Source organism: Hippocampus comes, unplaced genomic scaffold, assembly GCF_001891065.2.
Source record: "Hippocampus comes isolate QL1 unplaced genomic scaffold, H_comes_QL1_v1.1 scaffold238, whole genome shotgun sequence".
NCBI classification, from domain to species: Eukaryota; Metazoa; Chordata; class Actinopteri; order Syngnathiformes; family Syngnathidae; genus Hippocampus; species Hippocampus comes.
Window position 1 is genome coordinate 634,913 of NW_017806177.1, and position 19,422 is coordinate 654,334.

Genomic DNA, 19,422 nt, shown 5'->3' on the forward strand with positions numbered 1-19,422 from the left:
GTGTGTGTGTGTGTGTGTGTGTGTGTGCGTACAAACACACATATATAATCTCTGAAGCTAATCTGTAACAAGACTCACGTTGGCATTCTGGCATCCTCATTCATTAAGAAGACTGAGGTTTTCATTATTTGTATGTCGTTAACTCTTACATTTTCAACATTGAAGAAAGGATCGAATAATTCAGCCCTGCACATTAGTGTAGGCCTGCAGCTGTCAAATATTTTTCAAATTATGCTACGTTTTTTTGACCAATCAAGTACTCAGACACAAATTTATTTGGCATTATTAAACAACAACGTGCAAGTGTGGTTCTGGCATGATTGTCCACTTAGGCCAAACAAAAAAGATTTGTGTGTTTCCGGTAACAAGAAATTTCAGCATAGGGTCGGTAGGTCGGACAAAGTTTTTTTTTTTTAATCTTTTTTTTTCCCCAACAAAAATTTAAACAAAATAACCATAAAACATAAAACAAGAAGACATTGAACCCGGCGCTCCGCGGCCGGCGCCACCGTCACCTATTTAGTTTTCTCCCCGCACCGGAATTGGGGGGCCAGGGCGCACCGCCGCCTCCGCAGCTGATTATGGTGCGAGCACGCGACTGTAACACAGAAAACGCGGTTTAAACTGTCGTCGGATATCGCGGCCGCCGCCATGTTTCAATGTTGTTGACAGATGACAGGGCAAATGACGCACGCGCTCAACGTGAATATCGCGAGAATTTGCACCGAAGTAAACCCTCTACACAAAAATGTAGAGGGTTGTTTGAAAAAAAATAACGACCGTAAAGTTTTTTTTCGACGTAGAAATTCTCGGTCGGTCGGGTTACCGGAAACACACTACTTTTTTTTCTACGCCTTAAGGTTGTCATCCTCACATTCTATTGTAGTATCTGTGACTCTGTGCTTATGGCTATAAAAGGCCGGGCCTGGGCTGGTGAGTGACGTGGGTGTCAGCAAACAAAAGCCAAGTCATGGACATTTTGAGCTCCATGATTAATATTGATCAGGGCCGGCAAAATATTTCTATCAGACATCCATCCATCCATTTTCCGAACCGTTTGCTGGAGCCTATCCCAGCTGTCCTCGGGCAGTAGGCAGGGGACACTCTTAACTGGTTGCCAGCAACACAGACACAGACAAACATTTATTCTAAATCTTAATTTAAATTAGTTCAGTAAAAGAAAAACAATTTTTCCCCAGTGAATTCTAATTAAATTATTCAATAATATAAAAACCTAATGAACTATATCAGGGGTGTCAAACTGACTTTTGTCGCGGGCCACATTTTAGTTACGGTTTCCGTTGGAGGGCTGTTATGACTCTGAATTTTGTGAAACCACATAAATCCACATATTACACAGCACTCAACAAATTGATGGACACCTATTTTTGAAATCAGAAGTCAAGAGTAATGACTTGCTTAAACATTGTTTACATGAATGTAATAAGGGGTTTGGAAACAAGAAAAAGCTTGCAATACCTCCATGTTGTTATGGATTACATATGACAATTTGAAATTTTGGTTAAGACTTTGGCAAGCATTATGTAAGTTGACATGCTTGATTTGTTTTCGCGGGCCACATAAAATGATATGGTGGGCCAGATCTGGCCCCCGGGCCTTGACTTTGACACCTGTGAACTATATAATTGTGGACTGGTTTTTTTTTTTTGTTTTTTTTAAAGTCATGTATAATACCGCTATACTGAATAAAAATAAATCTACAACTAATTAAATGCATTTTAATTTTAATCAATCCATTCAGTTATTTCAATCCCTCAAATAGCCCATTGGTACAGTGGGAAAAAAGAAAAAAGAAAATAAAAAACAGGATGCGTGTGGCCTCTGGGGCCTTCCACCCCTTGTCCACCCCTGCTGTCGAATAAATAGGGGTTGGGCTATTCCTGTACCTCGATGTGAGCCTGGGGAGTGCAAAGTAACAATAGGGAAGTGTGAAAGGGCTACCTTGCCATGGTAGGCGCTGCTGTTTTTGGCCACGGCACACTGGCGATCCACCAGGAAGCAGTACCTCCGACGCTCCTCGGACAAGGCTGTCTTGTATCCTTCAGCGATGAAGGTGTCCAGCTCCGTCTGCTTACTGCTGATGGTCTCCACGAACTGCGTTGAAGCACAGACAACAACGCGTCAGCACCGCCTGTATATAGTCGCAAATCATTTGGGGCCATTCATGCGCAAATTAATTTGTTGTCATTGGTAGCAAAAACCAAGGATGCCCCACCCCTGTAACCTGGATACCCAGCCGTCATTTTATCAGCAAGAGTTCCGGTTTCTCTTGTAGTTTGCGTGTCCAGGTGACACTTTGCGCAGAATTAATGTTAATACGGTACATTCCTGATTTGACAGATCTTTCTTTCCTTTACGTTTTCACCGACTCAGTTTGAGTTCATCATAGTTTATGTCAAGGAAAGCATCCAATGAGTTTTACTTGTGGGGCCACGCTGAAAAAAAGTACATTGTGAAAAAAAAAAAATCATGTTGAAAAAAATGGACTTCAGTCATCATCATACAACAAAGGTTGATGCTCTGAACACTATTTCCTTCGCTTTTTTTTCTTATATTTTTTTTATTTCTTACATATATGTTTTCTTATATTTCTTGCATTTATTATTTCTTAGATTTATATTTTATTTCTTATATTTGTATTTATTTATATTTCCTTATATCTGAACACTGGAATGGATTTTCTTGTCATATTTTGTAGGAAAAAATGCACTCTCTCTTTCCTCTTTGAATTTTAATTATGTTGCAATTTTTTTTCCTTCTCCAAAATGTGCCCCCCCCCCCCAATATGAATATGTTTACATTCTTCAAAAACATTGACAACTTTTACTGGGAACCTATTTTCCTTCCCTTTGAATACAATACTCTTGAGTACTGTTGAATACTTTTCACTTCGAATGTTGCCGTTTTTTTTTCTAAATTATTTATTGTCACAGAGTGTTTGGAGTAATTGTCATCATTTTTGCATAATGTACAATAATGCCTCCCCCCGCCCCCCAAAATGTTTTTCTCCTCTAGAAATATGTTTATTTTGAAATAAAATGATGGCTTCTTTCATTCCTTATGATGATTTTGAAACACTTTCTGGGCTCTATTTTTGCACAAGTCATCACACATTCTTGAAATACTGCATTTCCTCATTTAAAAAGATGCCCCTTTCCACAGAATTTTTTCATATAAAATAATTATTTTGTTGAGCAATGGCACATCTTTTCCCGATAAATGTATTTTCTTGTGAAATGACAAGACTGAGTATATGCAAAGATTTGGACTTGACTCTTAGTACAACTGCTTGCTGTGACTTTCAGGGTGCAAGACAGCATATGAGCGACATCCTGCTGTACTTTGCTTTTGCTCTAAAAATAGCACATGCCAAGTTCGCTGCAAGACCCCCCAAAAAGGTCCAGTGGCTGTGACGTGGCGCTCCAGGAGTCCGACAGACAGTTATTTTCAGGAAAGGGCTAATATTTTGCCAGTTGTGTTCAGGGCACGATTGATTCGCACGTTTAGATGCTTTGAGAAATCCACTTTTTATGGATCGGATACATGTGGTTGGTTCTCGGCAGCCACCATGATAATCAGCTACACTGGGTAAAAACCCAGAGCCCCTTTTAAATGTCGAAAACAGTGTCATGCAAAGACACTGTCACCCGTAGTGTAAACAGCGACCTCCCCAATGAGTGCGACTCCATTATGTCAAAGCCGAAAGGTTAGCAGAGCTGCACTGAAATGCCAAGGAAATGTCGACTAGAACAGCCAAACTTTATTTGGGGTTAATAAGACGGACAGCAAATGGTGGCAGGTGTGCGCTGACTCTTACTTAAAACTCGATGCCTAACAGCCACTGAAACTCATGGGAGAAATGGCAGTGAAAGAGTTTAACGTAATATTTTGTGGGTCTTAGTTCCTTAGCCCTCTTAAATATTTAAAAAAACAAAACAAAAAAAAATCCACAAAGCTCTGCTGCCCCAACAGGTTTATGTCAAATAATCGTCGCCGCTGTATTTATTTGCAGCGATCCAATTAAACAAGTGGCTCTCGGCTGTGTCGGTGCATAAACGACACAGAATGAACAGGAAAAAAAAACAGCCTTTTGCCCAATGACCGCCACAAAAGCGGCGAGACAAATCCATTTTCCTTCCCCGAGAGGGGTCTGACCTTCTTCTGCTCTTGCTCGACACGTTGCAATCAAATTCAAAGCTTCCAATCTGGTTCACATCCAGGCAAGGCAATTGAAGCCGTCACACCGGCTGACAAGTTGCAAATCTTTCACCACATTTTTTTTTCCAAGATTTTATTCATCTACAGTGTGAAAGCACTTTTTCTACTTTTGCTGACTCACCCAGTGCAGAAAAAAGGTGAAAAATATGCCGTGGTGGGCACATTTAACGGCAGTCGCGAGCGAGGTCGCATCAAAAAAGGCACTGCTATTAAAATTATCGCAGCCCCGCAGACGACCCTTATTCCTACTTTTCCCACATTTTTTTTTTTTTACCACTTTGTCTACTCTCTCACACTTTCACAAAAGAATTACAGTTCAATAATAATCCTCTTGTCAAGGAAAAAAAAAAAAACTAAAGTCTCGTTCCTCCGAGCACTCTTAAGGCCATTGAAGTAACCCAAGGCAATTAGCCGAGCGGGAAAAGCCCGACCAGAGACAGAAGGCGCTATTCTAAAGTGGCTTCGGGTTACATCTCGGCTAGGATGTCTTGTGATGCTAAAGGTCACCAGCAGAGAAAGGAAGTTTCGACATCAGCTGGGTATGACTCCCACTGGCCTTCTGTGGAGATGAAATGATGAAAAAAAAATCTGTTGAGTGCCGATACCAGCCCTATTATGAGGTATCGATCCTGCGGAAACTGCTGATACCAACCACTGATACTCGGGGCAAACAAAATCAGAACGAAATAATGAAGGAAAATATTTTAGATGAAAAGTACTACAGGTATCGGGACTCGGTATCGGTGGATATTCAATGCAAGACCAATTGTGCCAAATTGTTGTGAGTCGGGCGGAAACGCTGTGTGCAAATGTTTTGTATTTTTTCCACACATTGAGGCTGTTGGTTTACTCCCACATCAGTTGTCGTTTGTTCACATTATTGAGCAGTTTGAAAATCGTTTGGGAACAAACTCTCTTCCCTTACTCTAAGGGAGCCAGGCAGCATTGTGTTGCCTCAAGATTAAGAGTCTGGATGAGTTTTTTCGACAATAACGAGTGAACATAAGCAGCGCAGCTACATTTGACGAATCCGTTTTGTGAAAAATGGAATCAAGCATTTTATTTAGCTCATGGCTCCAAGACTTTTGGAAAAAGAGCTTGGCAAGATGATGCAACGTTTGAGTCACTTGCTTTTGTGACATATTCAAGAGCGTGAGCGCAGACTTGGTCTTACCATTTTGAATCAATGACAGCAAAATAAATTTGGACTTTTGTGTGTGTGTGAATGTCTGTTAAAATTATGATTTCTGTAAATCTGTGGTGATTTCGGTTTGGCAGTGAGTTGATATTAGTAATAAGGATATGTAATATATCTGACACACATTTTACAAAAAGGTCTTAACGGCCCTCCGAGAGGAATCGCCGCCATTGAACGCTTCTGATCAAAGGGAAAACAACAAAATAGTCAATGTGCAGGGAGGTGGGGGGTGTATTACAGTAGAAAAGGTGCATTCAAGAGTTCAGTAGTACTTCTTTTTTGGGGGGGGGGGATGTTTTTAAACGGAATTCACTTGCCGCATTAAGGCAACTCCGAACTTTCACAACAACTTTTCTTGTGGGAATTCAAAAGCTTGAAGCGCCGCGTGTCTCTTCCTTCATCATCAATGCTCTCTGGAATCAAAAGATGCGCAGCAAAAGCGCTCCGGGACGCACAGAAAAAAAAAAAACAAAAAAAAACAAAAAAAAAACAAAAAACAAAAAGGCGTCGCATCTCCTACAAAGCTTTTCTTCTTTTGCTGCACCAAAAGGTTAGTGAACGTGTCGCCTCACTAGCGCGCGTGCGGGGGCTTTTTCAGTTGTTAACGACTGCCTCTTTGGGCCGGCAAACCTCGGTCCACACGGCCGTACCGTTTAATGAGCTGTTTCGCATTTTGACAGCAACTTTACACGACTGATGAGACGGTGTGGGTGTGTGCGAGTGTGTAGCGGATACAGAGAGGCGGACACAAAAGTGCAATGGTGGAGAAGTGAAACGAATGAATACAAAGCGCCATATGTTTCCAGTGACGCACGACACTCGGATTTTGGGGATTACAAACACCGCATGGGTGAGGAAGTACTCAAATATTACATATATTGCGGAAACTAATCAATCCCATTCAACTTGAATGGATCTGTCAATTCAACATGATTTGTAAAATTAAAAAGGTGAATTAATATAAAATGTTATTCGGATTAGTTGTATTAGCAGAGATGCAGATTATCATCTAAATACCGTATTTTCTGCATAATAAGGAGCACTGAAAAGTCTTCCGTTTTCTTAAAAGCTCCCAGCGCGCCTTAAAATCCGGTGCGCCTTGTGTATGGTCATTACGGTAATATGTCGACCCCAAAATGGCTCCTTGCTGGAGACATGCTTCCAATGTTATGACTTGCTGTTGGTTCCGTGAACTGTGTCGCTGCGTTATTAAATAAGTTTTTGCTGCAGCTCCGAAAAAAGGAGAGCAGTGGTGTTGTTTTTTTAAAAACGCACACTGTGTTAATGGTTTTCACAGTCTCAACAAATGCAGGTACATCTTTGTCCGTCTTCGTGCCTTCTCTTCTTTCGTTCGATTCGAGAGGCGTTCATGACCGCCTCCGAAAAACGTAAATTCACGATTCCTTCAATGAAACTACGAAAATTGAAAATAATGCATCAAAACAGAAAATCAAGCGAGGAAATCACAAAATAAATTCTATAGCTCCCCTACAGAATTTATTTTGTGATTTCCTCATTTGTGAATACACAACAAAGGAATAAATAAACACTTCTGAGGCAGTCTAGTCTCCTACATTTTAATGACATCTGATCGTTCTGTTGGAGCTACGCTCAAGGAAATGCCAAGGGGGGGGCTAAAAATTTATTTTTCTATCTATTATTATGGCAATGAGCTTTTTTGTAAGTAGTTCCACTTCCTGTCACAATACCAAGCCAAATATTGTGCTTGCTTGTGCCCCAAATTATGCAGGCTTTTCTCCGCCTCTGGAGATTCTCAATGTCCAGTGAGAAACTGACACCAGGGGCAAGTTGAGCAGTGCCCAACGCGCACTTAAGTAAAAATAAAATAGTGACACTTTCATTTCTTTTTTTGTCACACAATGTGTGTGGGTGCAGTTTTCCTTAATAGGTGTCACCTTGACCAATTACCTTTTCCCTGTGCGTGCAAGGGACAGTGGAGTCCCTTCTTCCTGAGCTATGACAAAAAAAAAAAAAAATTGACAGAGAGCATGACTGCAACAAGCATGGATTCTGCCTAACAACAAATGAGTCGCATCTCCCAATGGGTTGACGTCTTTTAATTTATTTTTTAGTTTTGCTGAAAATGGGCCTATTTGCTATTTTTGTTCTTTACCTGAAATGCCTTAAGATGCCACCAGATGGGGCCAAAGCCCTATCTAATAGAAATGTAGCATTTCGCCAATATCTTAAGGCAACCTTTTGAGCAGGGTGTTTTCACGGTCCTTATGCTTTACGTTTGTCTCCATACTCAAAAGAAATCACGACTCTTGGATAATATATACCAGTGCGGATCTAACCCAAGCCATCGCACAAGGAAACGTCACGTCTGCAACCACGCGTTGACTCTGCAAACACCAACACGAACGAGAGCTAGGAAATGATCCCGGGTGGCCCAAATATTGATTCGGTTGCACCTCTGAACAGGGCGGCGCAATTAGCCCGCGAGGCCTCGGCCCCGTGGCGCACAATCCCCACGCCGCCTTTCTTTTCTGCAGCCATTTTCATCTCAAGAAAATCCTTCCATGGAGCGTTTGCTCACAAGTGGGAGCACGACTCTTGCGAATCTTGCAATACACAAGCGCCGAAGGCAGTACTGACTAATTTCAAGTCATCAGCATGTTATTTGCCTTCAACTGCCCCGGTCGGGTTACTTTGCCAGGCAAAGAACAAACACGATGAGACCAAAAGCAAACATGACTACTCCCCTTGAGTCAGCTGACAGCTTTGGTTTTGAAAAGTCCCATCTATGGACTGTAATCATATGATCATATTGTCTTCTCATCTGGGCGTGAGCTAACAATACTCAGTTTTTTGTGAATTTTGTTTTCATATCTACGCATATTTAATGCCTACTGAGTGAAGTTGTTTATGGTAAAACAGACACTCACTCACCTGCATCTCCTTCTCGCCGTACTTGGACGGGTTCTTGCTGCCCTGGCTCTTTCGGCGAAGCTTCTTTAGTTCTCCCTGACACTTCTCCAGACTCTCCCCTTTGTTCTTGTGCTCGACTTGGTATTTCTTCAGCGCCGCCTGCGGACACCAAGAACATATTATTAAGACTTGTAAAAAAAAATAATAATAAAAAAAATAAATCACGTTTGTAGCTCGCGCAGCAAAAGTTGGAGTTTCAGTTTTCCTCAGAGGCTCCTTATGACTGTGAACTCACGAAAAGTTGAAATTATGATTACATCTAGGCGACACATGATAGATGATAGAGAAATCTACGAGTAAAATTGTATCATGTTTAAAGTTTCATTTAATTTGGGCATGTCTAGACGTTTGGGTGAGTATTCAGCACCGCCAAATGTCTGTGCGCAAAGGTGTCGGCCGTCTGGGCGGAGGGCTTTTGAAGTCCACATGTATCACGTCAAAGCAAGGGGGCGAACAGATGGGAGAAGGCTAGACTCGGTCACAAAGTGGGAATAAACAATTTGGGAACGAAGTGTTGTAGAACATCAAAAGACGGTTTGGGAACAGGTGTCGCGCCCAGGCGGACATTTGTCATCTGCAAAGTCTGCAACTTGCTGATTCGTTGTAGACAATAAAAGTCCGACAGGAGCACAAGGATCTCTCAGTGTGGTCACTGTGTGAGCAACTACTGTCGTTCGCTCCCAGAGATCCGCTTCCGCCCTCAGAAAGACAATCTTCCCTGTGTTTCGAGTCTTTTATTTAACTTTGACCAGGTAAAAAACTCTGGCAATCGATCATTGGTTTTAAGATCAGTGGTCACGGATAAGATTTGTTGAGGTTACTGTAAAAAGGGCTTTGCTCACACACACACACACACACACACACACACACACACACACACACACACACACACACACACACACAAAAATGCTGCACGAGCTGAAGATTTTGATTATTTATGGAAGTTGATGCACAAGATTTAGGGCCACTAGATATTTGACACCCGTGCTCTCGACGGATCCCCACGGACTCATTTTGGTGCTTAATTACCGGATTAAGCCTCGGGAAAATTGGCAGGATGACCAAAAAAAACAAAACAAGTCTGCCATTTTATTTTGAAATGGCCATTTTTTTTAAATTTTCAGTAGTCCTTCAAGACAAAAAAAAAAAAAAAGTTTTATCATCGTGGGTATGCAGAATTTCATGACTGTCACCATAAAACACAAAATGCTGACAACTCAACTCCTCATGTTGTTGCTGCTTGCAGCTTTTATTATTAGGATTCAACTGGATTCAAATCCAACTGAAGAATTTCGACAGTGAACTATGCATGCACTGTCGGTTCCCACGATGAGATATGATAATTTAATGGATTCCGTTTCCTCCCTAATCACTTATTTATTGGAAAAAAAAAAAAAAAACAATCAACAATTTCCTGGGTTGCACCAGCTCGGTTGCTATAGCAACTGGGCCTGCAGTGACACAAAGCTCGTGTGGTTTTCTGCGTGAGGTAACATTTTCGGCAGTGCGCTCACACAGGAGTGTGACAGAGTCTCGCTGGTCCGATGCTGAGGATGCAGGCGAGCGACTTGGTGACCGGACTGGGGAATGGCCGAGTTTCTTTAACGTCACGGATTGATTATTGGCGAAGAGCAAAATCAATGTGATGTCGGCTGTGGCTTACGTCAGAGCATTTGACGATACAATGACAGAGTTCAGGACCATCAGGGAAAAAAATAATATATATATATATATATATATATATATATATATATATATATATATACATACTATCAATGCCACAGGTTGGTTGCAGGCATTAGACAAGGTCAGGGCCTGAACAAACGAAGCTCTCTTCGCTTCAAAAACTTCCTTGGCCACCAACACTTTTACATTGTACATAACTTGGGTCTCAACGGCTGCTCTTTGCTTGTTGAAATAGTAAAAATAAATAAAAGTACCGTATTTTCCGCACTATAAGGCGCTTCGGAGTATAAGGCGCACCTTCAGTGAATGGCCTATTTTAAAACTGTTTTCATATAATGGGCGCACCACATTATAAGGCGCATAGAATAGAAGCTACATTAGCGGCTGCGGTTTTGCGTTATGCATCCACTAGATCAGTGGTTCTTAACCTTGATAAGCCCTGTTCACACGGCACACATTTGGTCCGACGCTGCACCGAAATATTTTGTTGCGATATATTTTACACCGGAGCAAATTTTGTGGAGCGGTCACACGTGCAAAGCCGCTGAGCGTGACAGCACCGGCGCAGCATCGGCGCAGATCCGCTTGCGGTCACACGTGCAGTTTCTGCTGCGGACCAAAACGACAGGAATGCGGAAGTAAAACAGGTTCGGGTCGGGCTACTCTCTCGCGGACTTTTATTTATTTTTCTTTTAATAAATATTATGGCGGACACTATTCTGTCCTTGTTCAGAATAGATCCACTTGTCGGCAGTCGTGGAATAAAGACGTGTTTACAGTCAATCGTGTGTGCTCCTTATGACTGCCACAATATATGTTTTAAAAAATGTATACTAAAACAATGTGCGGATACTAAACTAAGGAATACTTGTTTTAAAACAAACAATTTGGATAAAACAGAGAATGCGCTGTAATTTAATTGCTATTTAACTGCTAAACAGGAGCGCGATGATGATTGATAATGATAATGAACATATGATGTTCATAAAAATATGTAGATTATTTTAACCGTAAGAAATCTTGTTTTTTTTTTCTCCCAAAAATACTCACAAATAAAATATGAAATGTCAGGTTTGCTTCGGGCTCGGGCCTGCAAATCGGGCTCGGCTGACGTCACTGCTTTCTCGATTCTCTTCTTGATCGTGAGCGCTGTCTTCACCGCTTAAATCGCCGACACTTTTACCGGGAACGGGGGTGCACGGCCGGGCTTCGTCTGTGTCGCTGGCCCCCTTGTCATTGTCGACCGGGGTCGGATTCCGTGCATCTGGTCGCGAGCGTAGCGAGGCCACTCCCCCGCAAGCGAGCATTTGCTCTGGAGCAAATTTAATCCAGCTGCGTTCACACGTGCACATTTGTTTCGGCGTAGCGTCGCAAACGAACATTTGCTCTGGAGCAAATTTTTAAATCACCTCCCTGAGGTGGATCAAATTTGGTCCGGTATAAGCTCTTTAGTGGAGCTACGCCGGAGCAAATGTGCACGTGTGAATGCTCGACTGGATTTGTTTCGGAGCTGCGTCGGACCAAACATTGCCGTGTGAACGGGGCTTTAGAGGTACCGAACCCAACCAGTTCATATGCACATTCACCGAACCCTTCATGAGTGAAAAAAAAGACGTTTTACAAATTAAAGAAATAAAAAAAACAAATAAATAAATAAATAAACATTAAGAACTTAAGAACAAGAAAAAAGTTAATAAAATTTCAGGACAGCATTTTTTTTTTTTTAATTTTACGATATAATGTACTGTCACCACAGTCACACATTGACTACTGAGCGAACTAAATTTCCCACAGCACTGATTGGACAAGCAATGTCATGTGATCATCTGCAGCCAGTGACGGCCAAGTGGGCGTGTCATAACTAATTGACATGTTGAGTCGGGTGTGGCTTAACCTCCATGGCAGAGGCCCTGAGACCGATTCACCGAACCCCTAGGGTTCGATCGAACCCAGGTTAAGACCCACTGCACTAGATGGAGCTATGCTAAAGAAAATACAATACAAAACAGCTTTATTTACATAGAGCTTTCACAACCGCTGCGGCTGTGCCAAAGCACTTTACAGAACATTTAAAATGCTACGTCCAAGAAAACAGAATATTGATCCATATAGATTTTGAGAAAATTGAATGTGGAAATTATGTGGAAAAAACGGTACCTTAATATATATTTTTATTGCCGTACGCCCACTCATGCAGAAAAATCACAAAGAATCACGAGTGTAATGCTGATAGGTAAAAAGATAAATAAAAATACTGTATTTGCTCAGCTCACTTGAACTGACTCTCAATTCGTCACTGCATGCATTGAAGAAATACAAGCATGCCGCTGCTAAATCAGACGGCTAAAGATGATGAATAGAAAAGACTGATGAATTCAAATCCACTCCGTGCGCGGTCACAAATCTGAAAATTTTGTTCATGCTTCCGGGCAGCTACACAACGATACGTTCCTCCACAGTCATTAATTTGAATTAGCATTTGGGAATATTATTCAAATCATGTCTTCCTTTGCAATAAAAACATGGAGGAAATTAGTAATTTCCTTTCCCTTACAGTGACTTCTGGACGTATGCGGACATTCCAGGACAAAATGAAATGGCACAAGAGGCCATCTCCATATCTCCAGAAGCGTGCTCTATTCTCGACGTGAAAATGCCCAGAAAGGGAGGCTTCATGCGTCGTCTCAGCCTTTCATAAGGCTCAAAAGACGTTTTGAGAAGACGTGAATGGCTGCTGTGCAAGTATTCGCTCGATTGAGCTCTTTGGCTCCAATGTGATCGAGAAAGGAGAAGAACTTTGGCACACTTTGTGCTTTTTTGGCAGCGCGGCATCATGCCCACGGCGTGACCTCGCAGAGCGACTGATCGTGCGCGTAAGTCACTGCGTAGGATGGGAGCGCAGAGATGAGTGTTGCGCCACAAGGGGGGCGGGGCTAGCCTCGCTCTCTTATTTCAAGACACGTTAAATGTTTTGAGATGATTCCATTGCAAATAGTGAGTTGTGGGTGCTATTTCCCTGGACTTGCACCCCAAATTAGACAGCACAGATGCATTCTACGGCAATGGCATGAGGGACAGCTAATTTCAAATGGCTGATTGTTCATTTCTCAAAGGAATGACTTTCACAATCTTGATTGAGGTTGTAATTTGCCCTGCCCAAATGCTTCCAATATTTCGCTCAGCCACGATTTATCCAGATTCAAATCTAGCTGAGGAAAACTCATTCTTAACTTTCCATCGGTGCGCAAGGTCGGCAACGGAGGGATGGGAGAAACTTTGTGGGTGTTCTGAACTCCTGTTTCCAAGCCAGTTTCCTATCGGGCCTGGTTGCAGCTGGTGTCCTTTAGGAAGCAAACGAGCTGCGACCAAAGTTCCAGCCAGCGGCTCAACCCCTTTCGCCTCCGCTGCCTCGCCAATAATAAATTCCAGGCAATTCTGATTGATGAGTAAAACAATGTCATATATTAATAATAATAATAGATGCAAGTAAATGAGATCTCCTCTCTAAAAAACAAACCCCTCGGTGCTCTCTTGCATGTCAGTGAGAGGCCGACGTGCCATCCGAAGCCCAATCCTTGTGACAATCGACATTATACAATAAGAGCGCCTATATTGCATCCCCCTCCAAAGACAACGCGCTGCTCAGCAAGTGAGGCGGCATCCCACTCATTCTAAAGATATCACACGGAGACCGCCTCAGCTGTGCTCCCTCTGTCTGTCTGTCACCAAAAAGAGTCACCGCATCCTTTTGCACCAAATCCAACTTGAAAAGATATGAATCACGCACGCCATGTGAATCAACAGCAAGCGGTCCAGAGAGCGACCAGACGCGCTCAATCGTCGGCATACTTACAGTCAGGTAGCGAGCATCCAGTTCCACCTTCTTCTCCAGCTCCGATAGCAGCTCGTTATGGAAAGACTTCAGCTGGGGGGGGGCAAAAAAAAAAATCAGGATGATGAGGATGGAAAACTTGACTAGAAGAAATAAAGGACTTCATTTAATTGGCCTTTTTTGTTTTAAAGTACCTCGACTTACCACTTAAATCTGCCCCGTGTTTCGGCTTGAAACTCAAAACACTTGCCTCACAAATCATCTCTCCCAATATTAATGAAGAGAAATGCCATTCATCCGTTTCAGCTCCCATGGCAATCACCAAACAATAATTGTGGAGCTTTTATCAAATCAACTTTTTTCAAAGCAAACATGGTGAAGCATCATTTAGCTGTTATGCTGTACAAGAAAATGGCGTAGGATGACGACAGAAGGGAAGTCTGCTCCAAGTGTGATTACTTTTACGTGCAGGTTAAAAAATGCGGGTGTTATCAAGCGCAAACAGCAACACCCCATCACGAGTGACGCCCCTGCTAGCACATCACAGTTATAAGGTAAGCAGAGCTGCATTGATTTTTGTTGGCTGTACAGATTAGCATTGGCTGACTGATGAGTGGCGGATTCTTGAATGCTGTCTGAAGTTGTTGATGTGGTGGTGTTTGTGTTGGGTAATGTGGTCACGTGCTGCATAAAGTGTCGTGACTGAAGTGCTGCTTCCACCAGTGAAAATACTGATTGGCTTTACGGAGGCTGGCCTTCAGTACAAACTGCTTGTTTGTTTGATCAATAACCTGGTTGCCCCCTTTGATTATCAGAGCAACAAAATCCATACCTAAACCAGGCAGTACATAGGACGGAATGAACGCTATGTTCCGTGCATTATATTGATAAATGAATTAAAGCTTAATTGTCCTTGTAAAATCAAACAAGAATAGCAGTAGTCAAACAAAAAAACAACAACAAACAAATGCAAGCTGTTCCAAAAACATTGCTGTTGAGAACACTTTCTCCGCGGCTTCCCACAATGCTCCCCCCACCCCCAGAGCTGAATGAACCTGCGCCACGCCGGCCGCTGCTGCTTTCGCCATTTGTCACCGCTCGTTTCGTACAAACCCTGCATGCTCCACAAGTGCTCGCCTTTGTTTAATTGCCACGAGTCACACCCAAAACCCATAGAGGACTCGCCGGCTGACGCTGACTTGACAGTTTTTGTCCAGTGTTCACTCATCATGTTCACGTGCGTGGTGAGATGTCGTCTTCATGAGGTACACCTGCACGAATGCAATGCAGCCTTTTCCAAGCGTGATTAAAAAAAAACAAAAAAAAAAAAACTGTCGTTAATTTTGAGAGGAAGATAATTCTATTTGTATCTAAAAACTTGTGATGGGAATTGCTGGTCTATTAAAATCCTACACAAGAGTTGTGAGTTGTATTGGGGAAAAAAAATGTATATATGACTGTATATGACCGCACATGATGTCTTCTGGGTTTTCCTAATATATATTTTCATAAATAGTGGTAGAGCAGCCCAAATTCTACTCACGTAGGAGTATCGTTACTCGAGAATAATAATTTCAAAAAAAAAAAATCCTCATCCTATCATTGGATTGCGCAAATTTATATATTGCCCAACTCTATCACTTTCACTAAAACAATACATTTTATTTCTATGAAACAACATTCATTCAGGCAAATTAAACCATAAGATTTTTTTTTCTTCACATTCATGAAATGGCACAATGGGCTCACCAAGCAGCGATCCACTATATATGTGCGTGTATGTATATCTATATCGAGAGAGAGAGAGAGAGAGAGAGAGAGAGAGAGAGAGAGAGAGAGAGAGAGAGAGAAAGAGAGAGAGAGAGAGAAATATTTTGGCTGTGGTAGCCACCTGCAACACTTCGTAACTGTCTGGCTCCGTTTTCAATGTTCAAAGGAAGCCAAAGTTAATCGAGGTTACACTGGATTGGTGAAACGTGACAAACTGAAGTTAGTTAGCTCAACGCAGCTCAAAGTTGCTTCAATTAATGTAATCAAGGAAATGTAGCGCATTACTGCCCACCTCAATTCATGACTTCACATCTGTGGGATTATTTTTGATAATTACAAAAATAATAATAACAATAATAATAATAATAAAACAATACATTGATGTCAAAATAGAGTGCATCAATCCTGAGAGCCGTTTTTCTTTGAACTTGAACACCGCAATGACAAACAACTACCGGAATTAACACATGGGTGAATTAAAACTCATTCAGTACCAGCCAATTCTAGACCAAGTCTGAAAAGACGTTTAAAAAAAACATCTTTGGGAGTGAATGAGTTAACATCGCAGTTCATTTTGAATCCAGCTCTTGTAATCATCGCTTAAGAAAGCCGGTGTGGACACGCAGAACACCCACCATCTCCTCCAGCTGCACTTGGATCTGCCTGTGGACCTCAGCCATCTGGAAGAGCACGTCGCCTGCACACAAGCAGAAATGCACACACATCACTCAAGAAGGCACACACAAGATCTGCGTCTCGTGCACGCACACACGCACGCACGCACGCACGCACGCACACACGCACACACGCACACACACACACACACACACACACACACACACACGACCAAGATGGGAAACACAACAACAAAAAAAGGCAGTCCAACGTGCACGACTCATGCAAGACGGACACAACAATGGAGGGGCTTTGTTCTCTAGTTTGCACAATAACATGAGCTGGTGAAGTCGAAACAATGAAATGAAAAGTCCCCCAAACACACACACACAAATGACGCTGTTAACCCAAACAAGCCGCAAGCTTTTGAAGCCTTGATGTCCAAATTTGGTGGAAGAGAAATCCCACTCTCCACGGGGGGGAATTTAAAAAAAAATAATAAAATAAAATAAAAACCAGGGGAGAGGGAGGACCATGCATCTGGAAGGAGTGCTTCAGTTTCGTTATACCTACAAGCTGCCTCTTCTGAAAGTGCAGTGCATTGTCGAGGAAAAGGAACACAAAAGAGCGACATTGAGCGAAGGACACAGAAACACTGAAACCTGGCGGAAAGACAAGAGGACAGCACATGAGACAAAGACTTCCAAAGCCCCCTTTGCACTCAACTACATCCACGCCAGGTGTCGCCTTCCATCCATAACACGGGATGAGGCAAAGACGAGAGCCACTCCCCAACGCATTCCAATGCAAACATCCATGCTCAAACTTGTGACCGGGTATTAATGAAAAAAATTAAAAAGGCGTAGCAACACATGTACACAGACAAAATATTCACAGGCGTATCCACTAATGACTAAGATTACTGCAGTTTACTGAGTCAACTGTATAACTTTTTTTTTTTTTGTCAGTAGATTTGAGATGCGATTGTTGACAAAATCCAAAGCACTTGCTTCAGGAGTTCACCAGTGGCCTAAAAGGGCTTTGGGTTGACACACAGAACACACAATGCAACAAGAGTGCAACACATAAAACAGTGCATACATGGCAGCCTGGACGTGAACACCGCAAAGGGCGAGGTGCTAGAGGCAAAGAAGCAAGCGGACGTAGTTTAGCAGAAAGGGGAAAAAAATAATAAATTAAATAAAAAAATTGATGCATTTTAACAGTGATGAAAGCTGAACTGAAGATCAGTCAAAAATTAGTTTTCGGATGCATCTTAATTTGCTTGGAATATTTATTTTTTATAAGGGTCAACTATTTCAGAAGGTCATTAAAAAATGTTAAACCGATTCGATTTTAAAACACATTGTAAATTACATTCCATGTTTTTGTTATTGTTCTTGGTGATGAACTTTTTATTTTTAAGCCATGAGCATAAAAAAATAAAAAGTCAATAATAGAAGTAGAAATTTAATTTAAGATATTTCAATCCGGTGCAGTGCATCTGCATTCTTTTGCAATTACTGAATATCCTCACACCGGACAGGTCAAGCATGAAAAAATGACATTTTTACAAAAACATACATGCTTGGAACTTGAAGATGCCAACTGAACACCAGCAACGTCAACTATTTATATGATTTATGTAGACTGTGCCAAAAGCGGGAATAAAACTTTGCCAAGGAAGTCTTGTGTTTTATGTTTGGTCTTATAAAGCAGTAGTTTTTTTTTTTTTGGCTTTCCAGTCGTCGCTGCTGCGTGTGATGTGTTCAATAACACCTCGTAACGGAGAATGAGTGGTTTTTTTCCTTTTACTGTATACACTGGTACCTATGAAATTAATTTGTTCTGGAAAAAAATTTTTAACGAGAAAAATTTTCCACGTAAATGCCCTAATCCGTTCCAAGACCCCCCCCAAAAAAAAAAAATAAAAAAAAAAATAATAAAATAAAATAAAAACCAGGGGAGAGGGAGGACCATGCATCTGGAAGGAGTGCTTCAGTTTCGTTATACCTACAAGCTGCCTCTTCTGAAAGTGCAGTGCATTGTCGAGGAAAAGGAACACAGAAGAGCGACATTGAGCGAAGGACACAGAAACACTGAAACCTGGCGGAAAGACAAGAGGACAGCACATGAGACAAAGACTTCCAAAGCCCCCTTTGCACTCAACTACATCCACGCCAGGTGTCGCCTTCCATCCATAACACGGGATGAGGCAAAGACGAGAGCCACTCCCCAACGCATTCCAATGCAAACATCCATGCTCAAACTTGTGACCGGGTATTAATGAAAAAAATTAAAAAGGCGTAGCAACACATGTACACAGACAAAATATTCACAGGCGTATCCACTAATGACTAAGATTACTGCAGTTTACTGAGTCAACTGTATAACTTTTTTTTTTTTATAAATTAAATAAAAAAATTGATGCATTTTAACAGTGATGAAAGCTGAACTGAAGATCAGTCAAAAATTAGTTTTCGGATGCATCTTAATTTGCTTGGAATATTTATTTTTTATAAGGGTCAACTATTTCAGAAGGTCATTAAAAAATGTTAAACCGATTCGATTTTAAAACACATTGTAAATTACATTCCATGTTTTTGTTATTGTTCTTGGTGATGAACTTTTTATTTTTAAGCCATGAGCATAAAAAAATAAAAAGTCAATAATTGATGCATTTTAACAGTGATGAAAGCTGAACTGAAGATCAGTCAAAAATTAGTTTTCGGATGCATCTTAATTTGCTTGGAATATTTATTTTTTATAAGGGTCAACTATTTCAGAAGGTCATTAAAAAATGTTAAACCGATTCGATTTTAAAACACATTGTAAATTACATTCCATGTTTTTGTTATTGTTCTTGGTGATGAACTTTTTATTTTTAAGCCATGAGCATAAAAAAATAAAAAGTCAATAATAGAAGTAGAAATTTAATTTAAGATATTTCAATCCGGTGCAGTGCATCTGCATTCTTTTGCAATTACTGAATATCCTCACACCGGACAGGTCAAGCATGAAAAAATGACATTTTTACAAAAACATACATGCTTGGAACTTGAAGATGCCAACTGAACACCAGCAACGTCAACTATTTATATGATTTATGTAGACTGTGCCAAAAGCGGGA

General features: G+C 41.4%; 1 protein-coding gene across 6 annotated transcripts in view; it reads right to left on the reverse strand.

Moving 5' to 3' along the window:
* The window catches only part of baiap2a (BAR/IMD domain containing adaptor protein 2a), a 69,125-nt gene that overhangs the window by 13,186 nt on the left and 36,517 nt on the right, over positions 1-19,422 (reverse strand). For all 6 annotated transcript variants that reach the window (XM_019897409.1, XM_019897411.1, XM_019897413.1 and 3 more), the window contains 4 exons: positions 16,313-16,374; positions 13,929-14,000; positions 8,351-8,488; positions 1,963-2,115 (listed from right to left, as the gene is read on the reverse strand). In XM_019897409.1, the coding sequence (XP_019752968.1) occupies positions 1,963-2,115; positions 8,351-8,488; positions 13,929-14,000; positions 16,313-16,374 (425 nt within the window). The remainder of the gene's footprint in view (positions 1-1,962; positions 2,116-8,350; positions 8,489-13,928; positions 14,001-16,312; positions 16,375-19,422) is intronic.